We start from the raw sequence: 18,861 nt of genomic DNA, 5'->3' as shown, positions 1-18,861 counted from the left end.
AGTGAAAGAGATAGATTCCCTTCATTCCCATTCCCAAAACCTCCATTCCCCCTTTTTGTCGATTGGCAATTACCTCCCCTCCAATAACCGCCATTGACCACGAGGCAGGGTCGGAGAAGAAAGGCGTGTCTCCACCTCGTCATAGAGGGGAGGAGTGAGCCAGCCCCACTCGACCAACCATGAGCCAGGGGTTTGGCTAGGGAGGGTGGAGGAAGAGCTATCGGGGAGGTTCGCAAAGGTTGAGGGGCGGGGCCGATATAACCCGCAGCGCGACGCTCCCCAAGGAGTCGAGCTTTGAAGAAGAAAGAGATGAGTACTGAGCATTGAGATGAGAAGAGGCTGCGCTTTTAGAGAGAGGCGCTGAGAGGAGGGAATGAGCAGGCGTGACCGCAGCTAAAATCCGCAGCGCGACGCTCCCAAAAGAGAAGCTGAGACGAGCTTTGGCAGAGATGAGCTTTTACCGGGAGAGAAAAGGGAGCCCAAGCCGTTGAGAAGAGAGAGGGTCCAAGAAGCAGAGCTGAGTTGTGTGGTTTTGGTCGTCAGTGGTTGCGTTGTGGTGGTCAGTGGTTGCGTTAGTTGCGTTGAGTTGTCGGTGGTGAGGAGTGATTGGACCAAGAGAACATAGAGAACATCCAAGGAGAGGACATCCCAGAAAGCACAAAGCCTGCTGTAATCCTGGAATAGCACGCGACGTCCACAGCAGCAGCAGCAGCGGCGGCCACAGCAGCAACCACACTCAACAGCCGCTTGGGGCCTGGACGGCGGTTTTGAGCAGGGCCGCGAAGGAACGGCGGCTGCTAAATGCGCCGATCGTGCTGCACAATACAACTCCTAGCCATCCTCTCCTTCCAGCCAATTCCTGTCATCATTCCCCGCGTGAGTCTGTCTTTTGTTTGTTCTGTCCCTGGGTTAATTAAGACTGTAGGTAAGCTAGCGTTGCACTGTGTATCTAATCTCGTCTGTAAATAAACGTGACTGCTTTCTTTTTGCTTGTGTGTATAATAAATCCAATTACTCTTCTGTACGTCTTCTCGTCTTATTCCTTTTCCTCTTTGCATTCGGTCGTTTTAGAGTTTTCCAGATTGGGCAGCTGCGGTGCGATACGGCCAAAGTTTGGGGTGAATCGGGTGAGTTGGGGAAGAATCGGGGGAACTGTTAGGTCGCGGTAATACACCACCGCTCGGTCAAAAATAACATCTTGTCCGCGACCCGTAACAATATATATATATATATATATATATATATATATATATATATATATATATATATATATATATACACATATATAATGAAAGGAGCACACTGTATCCCTATGACATAACACCAACGTCATCAGCTCTGGAAATTATGCCGACGCATCACCTCAAAACTAGGATGGCGTCTGTGTGGCCCTCAGGTCTTTGCAGACTGTGATTTATGCCTTTATGGTCACAAATAAATGAAAGCTGCCAATCCAGATTTTGACATTATTATAGGCTCATTAGGACAACATACTATATGAAAAATGAATGATCGTTTTAAGGCCATTTTCCCCGCTAGAGCGGGGGTTAGCCTTGCGGGCCCCATGACAATCATGGTTCCCTGTTTGAGGCAATGTTTTATGGCCGGATGCCCTTCCTGACGCCAACCCTTGGTCGCCTCTTCGATGCGCAGGGATACGGTGTACCTATTCTAAACTGGGGTACACACCGGGATCATTCATCCCTGCAAGCTGGTACTCAATTTGCCGACCTCGGAAGGATGACAGGCCGAGTCAAACCCCCTGGTGTTAATTTAGCGATCGACCGGGATTCAAACCCAGGATCCTGGGATACCAAGCCGGCACCCTGACCGCTAAGCCAACACCAGGCTCAGGACAACATACTGCAAATCGTTTACCTGTGGCCTTACTCAACGGTGAAGAATCACTAGAAACAATATAGTATCTGGATGTGGATCTTCACCAAAATCTAATTAATTAGTCCTTTCTACCAACCTGCCCACCAAATTTCATCCAAATCCATCCACAACTTTTTGAGATATCTTGCACACAAATAGAAAGACAAACAGACAGGGCTGAAAACATAACCTCCGCCCACCTTTGGTGGGCGGGGGTAACAATTCAATTGCAATATTTTGAAACATAACATTTGTTGACCCAGTTGTAGGAAATAAATGCTATTCTATTGTAAGAGTAAATCAAGCTCTTGCTATTAATCATCTATCTATAATTCCAGTAATCTCTGTGTGTGTGTGTGTGTATTTGTCTGTGTGTTTGTCTGTGTGTTTGTCTGTGACCGCTGTTTCTCGACAACTACCGGTCCGATATACTTGAAACTTGCCAGGTATATTGCTGGGGACCCGAGGATGTGCCTTTTCAAGGTTTCATATTAATCGGAGAAGTAGTTACCGAGCTATGTCCAAAAAACGATTCAACCAATCAGAGAGCAGCGAGCTATCACGTGTGCCGAACGTGCCGAACAGACTCTGCCTCGGACGGCACATTTGAGAGCGTATTCATTTATTTCACGTTGGCAAACTATTTTGGTGCTATGTTGGCGTTAAACTATGTTTTAAAACTAATTAAAACTAATTTGCGATTCATCGTAACTGCGATATGCGACCTTCCGGACAGTCAAATGAGGACGTCACTTCCGGACTTACGGATAGTCATAGTGACGACGTACTGATGCTGAACGTGGCGAGCAGACGCTGCCTCGGACGGCACATTTGAGAGCGTATTCATTTATTTGACGTTGCAATCTGTGTTGATTGTTGTAAGGTACGATCGATTGTAGTATACGTTTATAATAACTCTGCCGATACAGGCCCGATTAACTGCAGCGCCATCCGAGCTGCGGCGTCGGGACGATACATTCATTGTACGGTCACATCACGCACTTACGGGCACGCCCATGGGCCCATGGGCACGCCCATGCATGCATGGGCGAAGACATTTTTTTTTTTTTTTTTGGCAAGGAACGGGCACCCACGTACGGGCACGTCCTAGTTACCATTAATGGTAAAGGCCCCTCTCCCCTTCCCTTCCTTACTTAAGCTGGACATGGCCGAGACCTGATTAACTGTTGATATATATCAAGCTTTGAAATCTAAGTAACGTGGAGCATCAGAGGGAAAAGAATGAGAATTTTGATTTGAAAACTGATGATGATTCTTCATCGTGTAAAATCGCACTGTCCATGTTGTCCGGTTTTCTGGCAGGAGTTTGAGGTGATGGCTCAGATAAAGCTGCTGCAGTCTGCCTGCAACAGTTACACCATCAGGCCTCATCGGCCATTCTTGGCGTGGTTTCACAAACTGCCACGTTTGACCGAGGAAGAGAGGTAAAGGCTGGAATGCATTTCTTGGAGGGAGGGGGGGGGGGGTTATGGGTGGGAGGACGGGTTGGTGTTGGTGGCATCCTTATGCTTGTAAGAATGGTCATCCGTGTAATCGTCATATCATTGACCATTCATCCGATTGTTGCTGGAAGCTGAATTATTGTGCTGTATGAGGCGCTGGTCTCGCAATGCCTGCGGCCAGTGTACCAGTGTTTGTGTGTGTGAAGAATGATGTGTCATCAGCATGATCAGTAATTGGTAATTTTAGTGGATACCTTTGGGGTTAAATGTTGCAAACCCTTTGTGCATTCGCCTCTAAATTTGTAATGCCTTAAAAGGAAGAATTATGGAATTTTTAGTGGAAGAAAATTCCACTATATTGATGAATATTTGATATGTTGGAATCGACCAAATTGGCTTTTCAACATGCTTGAAATGAAATGAAAACAGCCATTGTACCATTTATGGATATAGTGGTGCAAGAGTGCAGACTTTGGCCAACTTTCTTACCCTCAGTTGATAGCGATCGACAAGCAAAAAAGCATTCCTATTTTCGGGGGTTTGTATTTTGTGCTTACAATATTTTATTTAATAACATTATTTATCTTTTTACAAGATTGGGGCTCATGGAAGAGCCAGGTGACGGAATATAAAAAGGAAATGAACTGACTGACTGGGACAGTGGGGCTAGAGCTTGACAAAAGCAAGGGAATAAAAACTGGAAAAGAGGAGAGGAATGAGTGGAAATGCAGTAACCTCCACATTGGAGGCTTGGGTTATGTAGGGTTAATGGGAGTAGAACACATTGTGGTTAGTGATGGGGAGTTGACATGAGAGGGTAGTGCATCGTCAGCTTCAAGCCCTGGGTGGGGGAGGGATTGAACCCATCACCCTTTATAATGATTGCATACTTTAGCAAATAATTTCATCATATCAACTTGGTATTTCTGCAACATGAAGGTAGTTTATTACAATGATATCACTCTTATGTTTAATAGACACACACACACACACACACATATATATATATATATATATATATATATATATATATATATATATATATATATATATAGATATATATATATATATATATATATATATATATATATATATATATATATATATATATATATATATATATATAAAAACACATACATGAACAGTGCTTTCAGAAAGTATTCACACCCCTAGACGTCTTCATATCTTGTTGTGTTGCAGCCTGAATTTAAAATGGATTAAAGTGAGATTTTTTTTGCGACCCATAATGTCAAAGTGGCAATTAATTTTTGCCCTGCACTCGCGAAGCAAAAGTCAGGGTTAAGCATTCGGGTACGTATGTACGTACGTGCATGTCTTCATTTCAGTAAAGTAAATTGTTTGCCGTGTCAGCATTTTAAAAATTCATTTTCTCAGCAACCATTGGTCCAATTGACATCAAATTTTCACCATAGGAGGGCCTCCTCCTGTAGAATATTTTAATGAATATTATGACGTCACAGGTCACATGGTACGGCGCCATCTTAGAAAAAACAAAAAAAACTTTGCACCTCTATATCTCAAAAACGGCTGCACAGAAATAATTGAGACAAGCCTCATTGCAAAGAACTCTCCATGCGGAATAACATATGTGAATGATGACGTCATCGGTGCCGCCGTTATGACGTCATAATTTGACAAGTAAAAACTTTATCCGATCAGGATGAAATTTATTGAGCATCTTCTCGGTATAAATTGATGCAGAAATAAAATTATAATGACGTCGTAGGTCACGTGGTTCGGCCGCCATATTATTTTGAGTGCAAAGCCTGAAAAATGACTAAAATCCAGTTTGTTTGTTGTTGTTTTTTTTGTTTTTTTTTGTATACAAGATCGAGGCTCGTGAAAGAGCGAACATTAATCACACAGAAAGACAAACCGACACATAAAACAAATAACATCGGGAGCGGTAGACAAGATGGGGAGAGAGGGGGAAGGACACAAGCACAACATTTGAGAGCAGGAACCGAGAGACATGGAGACATCGAGAGATCTGTGGGAGGGAGAGGGCTTTGGGGTGGAGGCATGGGAAGGGGGGGGGGGGGGGGTGGGAGAGGTATAAAACATATGGACACTGCCAGGACTTCCAGGAAAGAAGTTGGAATTTCAAACAAGGTGGATCTGGGGTGAATTGGTGGGGGTAGAAAAGATCAAGGTTTTGGATGGGGGAAGATAAGAGATGGTGGTGAACAGCTGTTTTAAAGACCTGGAGGGAGGAGTGGGATTGAAGGGAGTGTGGGAGTTTGTTCCAGAGGCGGGAGAAAAGAGGAATGAAAGAGTGAAGGTGAGCAGAGAGCCGAGATTTTGGCAGTATAACCATCAGAGGGTTGCTGGCAGATCTTGTGCGACCTGTAGGAATATTTGGGGGACAGAGCACAGAGAGAGCTGGGGGAGCAAGGCCGGAGAGGAGTCTGTAGAAGACAGAAAGACCTCCTACCTGCCTGTGGTGAGTGAGTGAAAGACCCTCAGAGATAGCTTCATTGCGGGAGATTTCAATGATTCTGAAAGCTTTGGTTTCAACAGCGTGAAGACGAGCTAGGTGTGAGGCAGGAGCACCAGCCCATAGGGGAGAACAGTATTCCATTGAGCTGCGGATGAAAGACTTGTATGTGGTGAGGAGCTCAGGTGTGCCCAGGAAGGACTTCACACGACGGAGGATGCCCAGTCGGCGACTGGCTTTGGAGGCCAGCTTGGAAATGTGGTTTTCCCAAGAAAGATCATGGCAGATAGTGAGACTCAAAAGCTTGAGCGACAGAACTTCTTGGAGAGGATTGTTGAGAAAGTATATGGGAGGGTTGTCCAGTCGATATTTTCGGAGAGACATAGTAAGAGTGTGAGATTTGTCAGGATTGAAAGACATGTTCCACTTATTTGACGAGTCTGTGATTTTGTCCAGGTCTTCAGAGAGTGAGGAGGCTGCAGACTGCCGATCTGAGGGAAGAGGAATGGAGCGGCAGAGAGTGGAGTCATCAGCAAAGAGATAGAGAGGATTTTCCAGAGAGTCGGAGAGATCATTGATAAAGACCAGAAAAAGCACAGGGCCCAGCACACTGCCTTGGGGAACTCCAGCCTGAACAGGAAGGGGAGATGAGAGAAATCCATTCAGGGCCACATGTTGACTACGACCAGAGAGGAAGTCCGCAACCCATGCATGGAGATTTCCATGGATACCATAGGAGGAGAGTTTGGTGAGCAGAGCTGGGTGCGAGACCGTATCGAAGGCACGTGATATGTCAAGGGAGACAGCTCTGATTTCCTGTTTGGCATTGAGGACCTCCATCCATTGTTGAGACAGCAAAAGCAGTATGTCCAGAGTAGAGTGACCTGGTCTGAAACCAAATTGATGATCAGAGATCAAGCCATTGGAGAAGAGGAAAGATTTCATATCCGAAGCAATGATGGATTCCATGACTTTACTGATAATTGGGAGCAGGCTGATTGGTCTGTCGTTGCAAGGATCTGTTTTTGCACCTTTTTTGTGTAAAGCGGTAATGTTTGCTGATTTCCAGGATGCTGGCAGATGACCTTGAGCAAAAGATAGGGTGAAAAGAACAGAGAGGGTGAGATAGAGCGGCAGAGCAGGATTTTAGGACCCGTGGGCTGATGCCGTCTGGTCCAGTTGCAGAATCAGAGTCGAGGTTAGACAAAAACTCCTCCACCTTGTCAGGAGAGAGGACACAGAGTCCAGGAGCAGTTGGGTTCGACTGGGAAAGGTGGGAACAGAGAGAGATGGGTTTGGGACTAAAGATTTTGAGGCAAACACAGAGTTGAGGCATTCGGCTTTGTCACGTGCGATGTCAACTGTGTGGCCATTTGAGGTAAGGGAGGGGATGGAGGGGGAACAAACACCAGAAACGGATTTGACCAGACGCCACCAGGATTTGTAGGAAGGAGACAGGTTTGAGAGTTCATTCTTGAGTGAGGAGAGATAGTGCTTCCTGGCACTCTGAGGGTAGACACACACTTGTTCTGAGCTTGGTGGAAGGAACTGAGATTGCCTTCAGTTGGTTTAGCCTTCCAAGAGGCAACGGCAAGTTGTTTCAGGGCAACTGCCTCACCACAAGATTCAGTGTACCATGGACGGGAGGAAGGGTAAGACAACTGAAGACGAGATGGGATAAATCTGTGCATGAGAGAGAGCAGTTTGCTTTGGAAGAATTCCCAGGAAGAATTGATGTCAGAGGCAGTGGAGATAGGAGACCAATCCAGACGATTGATGGCTGCTTGAAGACCGTCCCAGTCGGCCTGAGTGAAATGCCAGACTCGTCGACGCTGAGGAGGCTCTATGAGAATGGCCAGAGAGATGTCCACTTTGACAAGCACAAGACAAGTTTTCTCAAAAACGACTGAACAGATCGAGGACAAACTTTGCAGGCAGAATCGCATACCCACTACAAACAAAACAGTCAACGAGCATGACGTCTTGTGACCACGTGACCGATTACATCATAAATTTTATTCTCCAATAGCATTTTTGCGTAGATCATGCTCAATAAATTTCAAACTGATCGAACTAAGTGTTGCACTTGTCTGCTTATGACATCATAATGAAGGCACCAATGACATTATCATTACAACACTTAATCCTCATCTGGAGTTCTTTGCAGTGAGCCATATTTCAATTTTTCCATGGAGCTGTTTTAGAGATATGGAGGTGCAAAGTTTTTCGGTTTTTCCAAGATGGCGCTCGTCCCATGTGACCTATGACGTCAAAATTATCACTAAAATTTTTGCATGAGTAGACACATACTATCATGAAAATGTGTCAATCACACCGACAGTTGCCGATAAAATGAATAAAGGAATTTAAACAACATGGTGCCAGTATCGCGTGACCTATGATGTCATAATTATCACTAAAAAATTGTCCATGAGTAGACACATGCTATGGTTGAAAATTTCGTCTCAATTGGACCAACGGTTGCTGAGAAAATGAAGTTATAAAATCCAGACACACACGTATGACATGCGTATGTATGTACTGTATGTACGTACGTACACAGACAATTGCTTAACCCCATTTTTTGCTTCGAGAACGCAGAGGAAGAAAGGAAATAATCATTCAAAACTATCAGTTTCCAATGGTTTTACTTTTGGAGAAAAGGAAGATCAGTTAAGTTCTTCCCAACAGAATGCAATCACACCTGAGCAGTTACCAACACACGTTGAGAATTTTCCCCCAAGCTGATGCTGAGCAGCCTGTGGTATGGTGAATTTATTTTTACCATAACAGTCAAAATAACAGGATTTCAATTAATTTAACCCTCCTCGAACCCCCATTGAATCTGATTGTTGGCGTGACAAAATGGTGGTAATACAAGACAAGTCGATGCTTAAAATATAAATAAATTACCTGTGCAAGATATGGTAAACACGAATACCGAACACAAAAACACAAGACAACCGCCTTATTTTCCCCTTCCGCTCCACATACACACATACACACATACACACATACACACATACACACACACACACACACACACACACACACACACACACACACAGACACACAGACACACACGACAACCGCCTTATTTTCCCCTTCTGCTACACACACACACACACACACACACACACACACACACACACACACACAGACACACAGACACACAGACACACAAACACACACATATATATACACACACACGCACACAAACTAGGCAAGATAGAATAAAGGCACAAACTGAAGAGCATGAAGCTGACAAGCTCCAGCTTTGTGCTCTTCAGAACATGCACAATGCTGCGTCATCACCAAGGGAAGAGTCAGAGTCAGAGTGTGGGCCAGAGTCAGAGTGAACCAGTGGCTAGAAGTGGAGTGGTGGTCAGGGCGCTAGTGGATCCAAGCTTGGGATTGTGAGCTGGTCCAAGAGAGCGAGCAACAGACTCAATTAGACAGAGGACTGAGGACTAATTGAGATAGAGACTCAGCATGTTTACTGTTGGGGGCCAGGGTTTTACACCCAACCCCATTGTGTCACAAGTCTCAGCCTTCCGAAGCTCACCAATCACAGAGAACAATGGTCTGTGCCGCCAGGAGTTGCACCAATGAGACCCCAGTGATTCTACCAATCACAGTCCAAGGCCCTCTGGAATCCCCACCCTTAGGGTCCCCACAAGTTTCCGCCCCGAGTGGATCCAGCAATCAGGCCTTAGGAATTCCTGCCCTGAGGGTCCATGAGTGTTTCTGTTGTGGACAGCAGAGGAGGAGTTTATCTCCCTCTGTAGGTAGGTGTGAGAGGGTGTGTTCCATGTCACCCTATACTGCACGATTCAGCAGTGTGTTTCCACAGAGGGGAAAAATAGACGATGCATTTACCTATAGCTCTCTCTCTAAATCAGACAAACCCCACTCCCTCTTCCAAGCCTGGCTAGCTGCAGTGCTAAAGTCCCCTTTCCCTCAACACACCTTAAAACAGGTAAGAATTCCCCAACCAAGATGAGCATACATGGCGTATTAGGCCTTAATCGAAGTATTACCATTTTTCACCAAATGTATAAATGTAATCGTTTTCTCTACAGATATAAACTGCAATAAAGATGAATGCTTTCAGCCATGGCCGAGTGTCCTTTTGCTCACGACATTAACCTCGATAAAAAGATTGGATATTAATAGGGGAGGGAGGGGGTGCCATGCAGCAGGTAATTCCACGCATTCATGTTTTTTGAAACTGGAGAGCACAACTGTGGTCATGACATGTGCCACCAACTACCCTCGTAAATGGCAGTTTACAGATGTGAACCATGCCATTTCCTTTCAGTGTGCATTCATTTGAGAGATGAGAACATTTTTACCTCCGCCACCATCGGTGGACGGAGGTTGTTTTCACCCCTATCTGTTTCACTCTTTTTGTGAACAAAATATCTCAAAAAAATGTTATGGACGGATTCAGATGAAATTTGGCAGAGATGTAGCGTATGCGACAAAGACGAAATTATTAGATTTTGGTGAAGATCCGGATCCGGCTACTATGATTTTAAAGTGATTCTTCACCATTGGGAGATAGGGCCAAAAACGATATATTGCAGGATATCTCAAAAAGTTGTGGATGGATGGGGATGAACCCCATATTGACTGGTTCTCGGCACCATGAACCCCACATTGACGTGGTTCTCGGCACCATGAACCCCACATTAACGAGGTTCTTGGCACCATGAACCCCACATTGACTGGTTCTCGGCACCATGAACCCCACATTCACGTGGTTCTCGGCACCATGAACCCCACATTGATGGTTACTTTGGCTGACCTGTTGGTTGGATCCATGTTGGATGGATCCATGTTGGATTGCTTTGGACGATGTGTTAGTTTCACGGATGTGTTGGTTTGGTGGATGTGTTAGTTTGGCGGATGTGTTGGTTTGGTGGATGTGTTAGTTTGGCGGATGTGTTACTTTGGCTGATGTGTTTGTTTGGCGGATGTATTGCTTTGGCGGATGTGTTTGTTTGGCGGATGTATTGGTTTGGTGGATGTGTTTGTTTGGCGGATGTATTGGTTTGGCGGATGTGTTTCTTTGGCGGATGTATTGGTTTGGCGGATGTGTTAGTTTGGCTGATGTATTGGTTTGGCGGATGTGTTAGGTTGGCTGATGTATTGCTTTGGCGGATGTGTTAGTTTGGCTGATTGTTACATATTTATGGGAATGTATGTGAAGTACCATTCAGGTTGCTTATCCGTGTGTATTATATTAAGGGTTGTTGTGATGGGAGGGTCAGGAGCCCTTCGGAACCAGTGGCCGGAAACGGAAGTGGCCGGAAACGGAAGAAGAAAAGACACGAGGAGAAAAAGGACGGGGATTCTTCTTCCTCGCCCCGCGACGACGAGAAGGTGGAATCGACCTTGCGCTGCGCGGAACAAAGAGGCGTTCCGAAACCCGTTTGGCGAGAGGAGTTACCTGGACGCGTAATTACCTTTTGACACGTCAAGTCCCCGTGAGTTCGTGCACGGAACCAAGCGGTCGCACGTGGGGCCGCGCGCGCGCGTTGCAAACCGCTCTTGGTTTGGCCCCGTCTACAAGGACGCGTACGGGTCGCACGTTGAGCCTCGCTCGCGTTGCAAACCGCGTTTGGTTTTTGCCCCGTCTACAAGGACGCGTACGGGTCGCACGTGGAGCCTCGCTCGCGTTGCAAACCGCGTTTGGTTTTGCCCCGTTGCTTGGCAAGGAGGTGCGCTGCAACAGCTGTCCCCGGTACGAGACGGCCCGTTGGAGCACGTCCGCCCGGGGTTCGTTCAACCGCCCGTGTGCGGAGACGAGAGACATTGTGGGAGACATTGACCACGGAGGGAGTCAGGAGTGGGGCTCACGTGAGGAATATATAAGATGGCCATCTTAGAGTTTGTGTAGATGAGTATACCTTTGTAATATTGACTGTGCATTGTTGATGGTTGTTGATTGCTCAAAGAATATATTATTGATTATTCCGGATCCTTGGTGTGGGGTTTCTTCTTGACCGGAATTCATATTGATTGCGTTACGAAAGCGAATAAACCATATATCTTTCTGGCGGGGTCCCTCCCACGGTCCGGGGGATCACCCAGACCAGGTAGTTACCGGGAGGACCACGTAACACTGATGTATTGGTTTGGCGGATGTGTTAGTTTGGCGGATGTGTTGGTTTGGCGGATATGTTGGTTTGGCGGATGTGTTGGTTTGGCGGATGTGTTGGTTTGGCTGATGTGTTGGTTTGACGGATGTGTTGATTTGGCTGATGTTTTGGTTTGGCGGTTGTGTTGATTTGATGGATGTGTTGATTTGATGGATGTGTTGATTTGATGGATGTGTTGGTTTGACGGATATGTTTGTTTGGCGGATGTGTTGGTTTGGCGGATGTGTTGGTTTGGCGGATGTGTTGGTTTGGCGGATGTGTTGGTTTGGCGGATGTGTTGGTTTGGGGGATGTGTTGATTTGGCGCATGTGTTGCTATGGCTCATGTATTGGTTTGGCGGATGTGTTGGTTTGGTGGATGTGTTAGTTTGGCGCCTGTGTTAGTTTGGTGGATGTGTTGATTTGGCGGATGTGTTGATTTGGCGGATGTGTTGATTTGGCGGATGTGTTGATTTGGCAGATGTGTTGGTTTGGTGGATGTTTTAGTTTGACGGATGTATTGCTTTCGCGGATGTGTTAGTTTGGCAGATGTGTTAGTTTGGCGGATGTGTTAGTTTGGTGGATGTGTTAGTTTGGCGGATGTGTTAGTTTGGCGGATGCATTGGAATGGTGGATGTGTTGGTTTGGCTGATGTGTTGGTTTGGTGGATGTGTTAGTTTGGCGCATGTGTTAGTTTGGCTGATGTGTTTGTTTGGCGGATGTGTTTGTTTGGTGGATGTATTGCTTTGGCGGATGTGTTGGTTTGGCGGATGTGTTGGTTTGGCGGATGTGTTGGTTTGGCGGATGTGTTGGTTTGGTGGATGTGTTGATTTGGCGCATGTATTACTTTGGCTGATGTATTGGTGCGGCGGATGTGTTGGTTTGGTGGATGTGTTAGTTTGGCGCATGTGTTTGTTTGGTGGATGTGTTTGTTTGGCGGATGTATTGGTTTGGCTGATGTGTTGGTTTGATGGATGTGTTGGTTTGGGGGATGTATTGGTTTGGCGGATGTATTACTTTGGCAGATGTATTACTTTGGCGGATGTATTACTTTGGCGGATGTGTTTGTTTGGCTGATGTGTTGGTTTGCCGGATGTGTTGATTTGAAGGATGTGTTGATTTGATGGATGTGTTGGTTTGGCGGATGTGTTGGTTTGGCGGATGTGTTGGTTCGGCGGATGTGTTGGTTCGGCGGATGTGTTGGTTCGGCGGATGGGTTGGTTCGGCGGATGTGTTGGTTCGGTGGATGTGTTGGTTCGGCGGATGTGTTTATTTGGCAGATGTATTGTTTTGGCAGATGTGTTTGTTTGGAAGTTGTATTGCTTTGGTGGATGTGTTAGTCTGTGGGAGGGATGGGGGTGGGGAGGGAGAGGATATGAGCTCTTGAAGTCACATTGTACATGAGGTGTAATTATACATTTCAAACTTCATTTCCCATGTGTACACACATGCATTCACATGTTATCAGAAGTAAATAAATTGTGTAGATTGCATCATTTGTGGATCTGATAAATTGCCAGTAACCATTTTGTAAAACGGAATGTGCAGGTGCAGAATCTAACTCAATATGTCCAAGTGTCACACACGTCCATGCCCGTGGGATTACCACGCGTGATCGCATTAGTGTGTGTGTGTGTATGTATATGTATATATATATATATATATATATATATATATATATATATATATATATATATATATATATATATATATATATATATATATATATATATATATATATATATATATATATATATATATATATAAAAATAAAAATATATACAGTATATATATATATAATATATATAATTATATATATATTTTTATATATTTGGTTTTATATATATATATATATATATATACGATGTCATTCATATATATATATTTTTTTTTTTTTACACTTTTTTAACGTGATTGCTAATGCATGGTGGTTATGTTCAGAGGTTTTAAAGGTCCAAGTAGATACATCTGTCACTTTCACTTTTGTTTACAAATTTCTTTTGCATTCTTGGCAATTGTAATGATTTATAATCACTTCAAACGCAATTCAGGTTCTGCATAAAATCCGTCTGGTTTTAAATTATTTTCATATCATTGTTTTAAAAAGCCGAGGAAAAACCATTTCTGGTTATTAATGGCTTTTCCGTTTTTCACCGGTGGATGCTGAAGGGGTTGGGGCTGGTGGACATGTTTCCTCCATTTTTGATTGCGCATGGTTCTGACAAGGAACTTGTTTCTTGTTACACCAGTGTTGCATGCCATGCCATTTTTGATGCCCTTCCCTGTCTGCCCAGCACCAATCTGACAGTTTATCGTCAGGACTCAGATTCGAACCCATTATTCATACATGGTAATCCTCTGTAAACTTAGAAGACTTGCCATGCCATTGTTGATGCCCTTCCCTGTCTGTCCAGCATTAGTCTGACAGTTTATCGTCAGGACTCAGATTCGAACCCATTATTCATACATGGTAATCCTCTGTGATTTTAGAAGACTTACCATCAAAATCTCATCCGTTTTCGCCTTTTTGACAACTCATGACGTGTTTACTCAATACAAAGTTTTTGACAACTTGCCACTTGCTCCACTCGGCAAGTGGCAAGGCTCCACCTTAGTTTGGCACTGGAATTGTAAGGGATTCTCTTACAATGATAAATTGTGCAGAAGGATTTGGCCAACTTTAAATTATTTTGAGCAAATAAACTGCAACTTAGAGATTAAGATGAAGAAAGGTTAAGGTTTTTCACTTAAGATGATTCCTATGCAAACTTTAAAACAGCTATTTTGTCTTTTATGCCAACCTGGAAAGGTAAAAGTAACATATAATTTGCTACATGGACAATTGGACTGGCACAATATCCTGTGGAGCTATGAGCTGTCTGGCCAGGGTTTGAATCCTGACCAAGCTATAAACTGTCATGCTGGTGTCTCACAGGCACGTTTATTCATCAATGTGTGTGCCGTCCCTCAGATGGATATTAAATCAGCGTCCCATCTGCAGGCATTAGGTGGTGAATGTCAAAGATCCCACGGTGTCCTTCACGGAGGGTTGGCGAGCTATCGCCCGCTCCCTGAACAAATTACAAATTCCTCCTCTGACCTATAAGGTCTCCCGCAGATCTCCCGATGTCCCTGCTCTCAAATGTTGTGTTTGTGTGCTTCCCCTTCACTCCCCATCTTGTCTACCGCTCCCCTTATTATATACTTTGTGTGATAAATGTTAGCTCTTTCACGAGCCTCGATTCTGTATACAAAAAAAAAAATGGGGGAACTGTATCATTTGCACTGCACACCCCTGAGAGAACTGATGCTAACTTACAGCCATGTGCTACAAACGACGATGACGTGGGACCTTCCTCCTTTGAGTTGGTTAAAGTGACCAGAGATTCCCCCACAATGTCTAAACTTTTAAAACTGTGCTCTTTTTGGCTGTTCTATTGCAACTTCCTGTATAAACTGAGACTATTGTTCAGATTCCTTCTGTGTACCGGATAAAAGGTTATATTTTTGAAATTGAATCGTGTGTTTACTGTTTTGTGTCTGTGTTATTGTTCAGCTATTCCCTGTCTAAAGAACTGGAGCCTCCATTGGATTCGGCATTGTCTCCTCGACAAAAGAAGAAAATAGTTCGGAGGTTCAGTGGGTATGTATAATGTTTTATGGTGCTAGGGAGGTGTGCGTGTGCATGATAGCAGTTTAAGTGACCGTTACTGGGATTAAACGCTATTCTAGCCCAGTGTACATCTTGCACTCTTTTATAAATGGTGTGTGATTTTATTGCATGCTTGCACACGTGGGTACAGAGCAAACATGATATCCTAAGCTTGGCGGAGCCTTGTGTGACGTATACACGCTTAGCATCGGCTTGTATCATATCGGCTTGTATTGCAGTCATCCAGTTTAAGATGAAGCCCGTGTATAAACTACATCTCTCACAGATTTCTGGGAATTCTTTTTATAATATGAGTTCTCTTGCAAGGATCTTCAACGCAGGAGGCCATTGGAGTCGCCGAGCTTAGGTGAAGTGATGCACTTTCCAGGGTACTCTGGGTACCAACGGTCTTTATGATGTCACTTTTCTCTCTGTGCTCAGTGGGGTAATCAAAGAAAAATCTCCCTCCCCTGCATGGTTGCCAGCCTTTGGTTGTTTGTCCGTGCTCTATCCTTTCTTTAAATGCTGAATGTCGAGCAAGGAAATAACACGTACCATTTTTACAATCTTTGGTTCAAACCAAACTTGGCCAAACCAAACTTGGCCACGGTTTGAACCGCCGACCTCCCAGACTCGGAACACATGCTCTCACCTTTACACCATTTCTAGGATTATAAGAACCTCCCGCTTTCTCAAGAATTCCAATTATTGAACTCTTTGATGTCTTCACTTGTCATGTTTGTGTCCTGTGTTTGATGTAATACAATCACTGATATGTGATCATTGATTGGTGCACTCATTACTGTTTTACACCAATCATATTGGTCGATTATATCGGTCAATCTCACCTGCTTTTAAAGAACCATTTTGTTAGACATGCATAAACTGAAATGCCGACAAAGAGGAAAACCAGCAAGGAAAGTGAGAAAATATCGTTGCAAGTGTGATGCATCATGGTCTGAGGAGCTTCTGGGCTACTGATAGCAAAAATAGATCAGAGTGAATTTTCTCGGCTGTAAGGCTGTATTCATTCCGGCCTCGGCGTAATGGCGACAGAGTGTCGGCTTTGGGTCTGGGATGTCGGTGGTACGAACCCCGGCCGAATCGTATCAAAGACTTAAAAAATGGTACGTGCTAGTTCCTTGCTCAACACTCACCATTTAAAAAGATAGAGCACAGAAAAACAACCATAAGTTGTGTAATAATAGCACAATAATGGGGTTGATGGCCTCCTCCTGCATCAAAGTTCCTTTATTATTCACTCGAATAGTGCTTTTGTGAAAAGTGACCTGTGAAGAGCATGTACGCAAACTCCCACAATTCACACCTTTGGTGGGCCATTTCCTGAGTTTCACCCACTTTCAGTTGGAACTGGCAGTGACAGTGCCATAATCTGTAGAGGATTATGATTCCTCAAACAGGGAGCCATGATTGTCATGGGGCCCGCAAGGCTAATCCCCACTCTAGCGGGGAAAAATGGCCTTAAAACGATCATTCATTCATTCATATATTCAGGCCACCGCACACTAACCGAGGCTCAACCAAGTACACAGTGACAACAGTGGAATTGGCTTCGTACGTGAAAAGTGCAACAGACTACCAAATCAAATTTGTAAGCAATCACGAAGACAACAAACCAGAGAAGGTATCCCTAACTCACCAAGCAAAGAAATTCCAAAGACATTTGTGAATGGAAGATGTCACACAAGAAACCAAAACTACAACAAATCCAGCCCCAATGATTTTTAAAAAGACAAAATAAAAATATAAAGCGAAATATCAACAGATATACAACGACAACAGGGAAAATGATGAAAGAGCAGGAAGATATTTTTAAAAAAGAGTTGGACAGATTGGACGTAGATAAAGAAGGCTCTTTGGAATGGCTAAAAATAGGTCAGCTCAACTGGGATGGAGAACGAATCGTTATAAATGGCAAAGACCAGGGACACTGCACCAATGGCTTTAAGAAGATGGCAGGACTGAGGCAATCGGACAAGTGTAGGTTGTGCAACGTAGAAACAGAAAGTACGAGTCACCTCCTATCGAGATGTAAAAAAAAACAACATGTCAGAACAGCTGTACACATAAAGGCACAACAAAGTACGTAGATTAATCCATTGGCGCATCTGCAAAAATCTTAATTTCCCTGCTCAGAAAATTCATGGAAACATGAACCAAGCAATAATTGAAAATGAGGAAGTAACGTTCACATACGACCTGATGGATCCCATCAAGTGTGAACATAGAAAACAATGCATTGTGACCAGACTGGAAAACACTGAGGTACAAAATAAGAAAAGAAGGCATTGCTAATTGAGGTGTCAGTTCCCAGGGATTTTGGCCGAAACCATGCCGAAATCAGGAAAATGACCAAATACCAAGACCTAAAAATGAAGTGAAAATATCCTGGAAGCCGAAGAGCACCAGAATTGTACCAGTGATAATTGGAACAACAGGAATGATAAAAAGAACCTTAGAGAGATCTTTAAAACCTTCCCTGGGAATATTAATACACACAAACAGCAGTTGTAAGCTGTCCGGGGCTCGTAACGATCCTCGAAAGAGCCCCCCGGAACAAAACTTTGAGAACAAGAAAACTTCACAAATTGGTCCATGAATCATGATCCCTTATTGAAACTGAGGTTGATACCTCGAGACCTGGAAGGGCTCCATTCCACTGTCTGAAACCCGCATATGGATACCACAATCAACGATACAAACACACACATACATGCACATATGCGTACGTGCACGCACTCATGCATGTACACGCACACACACACACACACACACACACACACACATGCACGCACACAAGTGGATGCATCGATACCAGGGAGGGCTACGTTCTACCTTCTGAAACCCGCATTTGGAGATAACAACCAACGACACACACAACACACGCTCACTCACTCACTCACTCACTCACTCACCTGCGTATGTCAATGTAATTCAAAGGCAAATACTTTGTCATTAAAGGTTTTTACAACACAATGTATCCAGAATATCACAATTTTATTACTTTTGAAGGTTTGAAGGTATTACAAAATACAGAAAACAAAGGGCAGGTTCAAGCTACTATATCGGGAAAAGGGAATTGGGACAGAGGGGGGGGGGGGGGGGGGGGGGAAGACAAAGCATCTCAAAATGCAAAGCCTGTCTACATCTGCTTTGTACTCAAACTAAACACGAAGAAAACAGCAGCCAAAAAAAATAATTATTTTCTCTATATTATTTTAATAAATGTTTGTTGAAAATTTGA

At 44.1% G+C, this 18,861-nt stretch overlaps 1 protein-coding gene across 6 annotated transcripts in view; it reads left to right on the top strand.

Annotated features, from left to right (window-relative positions):
- The window catches only part of RGL1 (ral guanine nucleotide dissociation stimulator like 1), a 117,180-nt gene that overhangs the window by 62,854 nt on the left and 35,465 nt on the right, over nucleotides 1-18,861 (top strand). For all 6 annotated transcript variants that reach the window (XM_068134372.2, XM_068134366.2, XM_068134374.2 and 3 more), the window contains 2 exons: nucleotides 3,202-3,323; nucleotides 15,501-15,587. In XM_068134372.2, the coding sequence (XP_067990473.2) occupies nucleotides 3,202-3,323; nucleotides 15,501-15,587 (209 nt within the window). The remainder of the gene's footprint in view (nucleotides 1-3,201; nucleotides 3,324-15,500; nucleotides 15,588-18,861) is intronic.

The sequence above is a fragment of the Myxine glutinosa genome, chromosome 13 (genome assembly GCF_964187855.1).
Source record: "Myxine glutinosa chromosome 13, kmMyxGlut1.1, whole genome shotgun sequence".
Classification (NCBI taxonomy): Eukaryota; Metazoa; Chordata; class Myxini; order Myxiniformes; family Myxinidae; genus Myxine; species Myxine glutinosa.
Note: the sequence above shows the minus strand (reverse complement) of the source record. Positions and strands in the feature narration are given on the sequence as shown.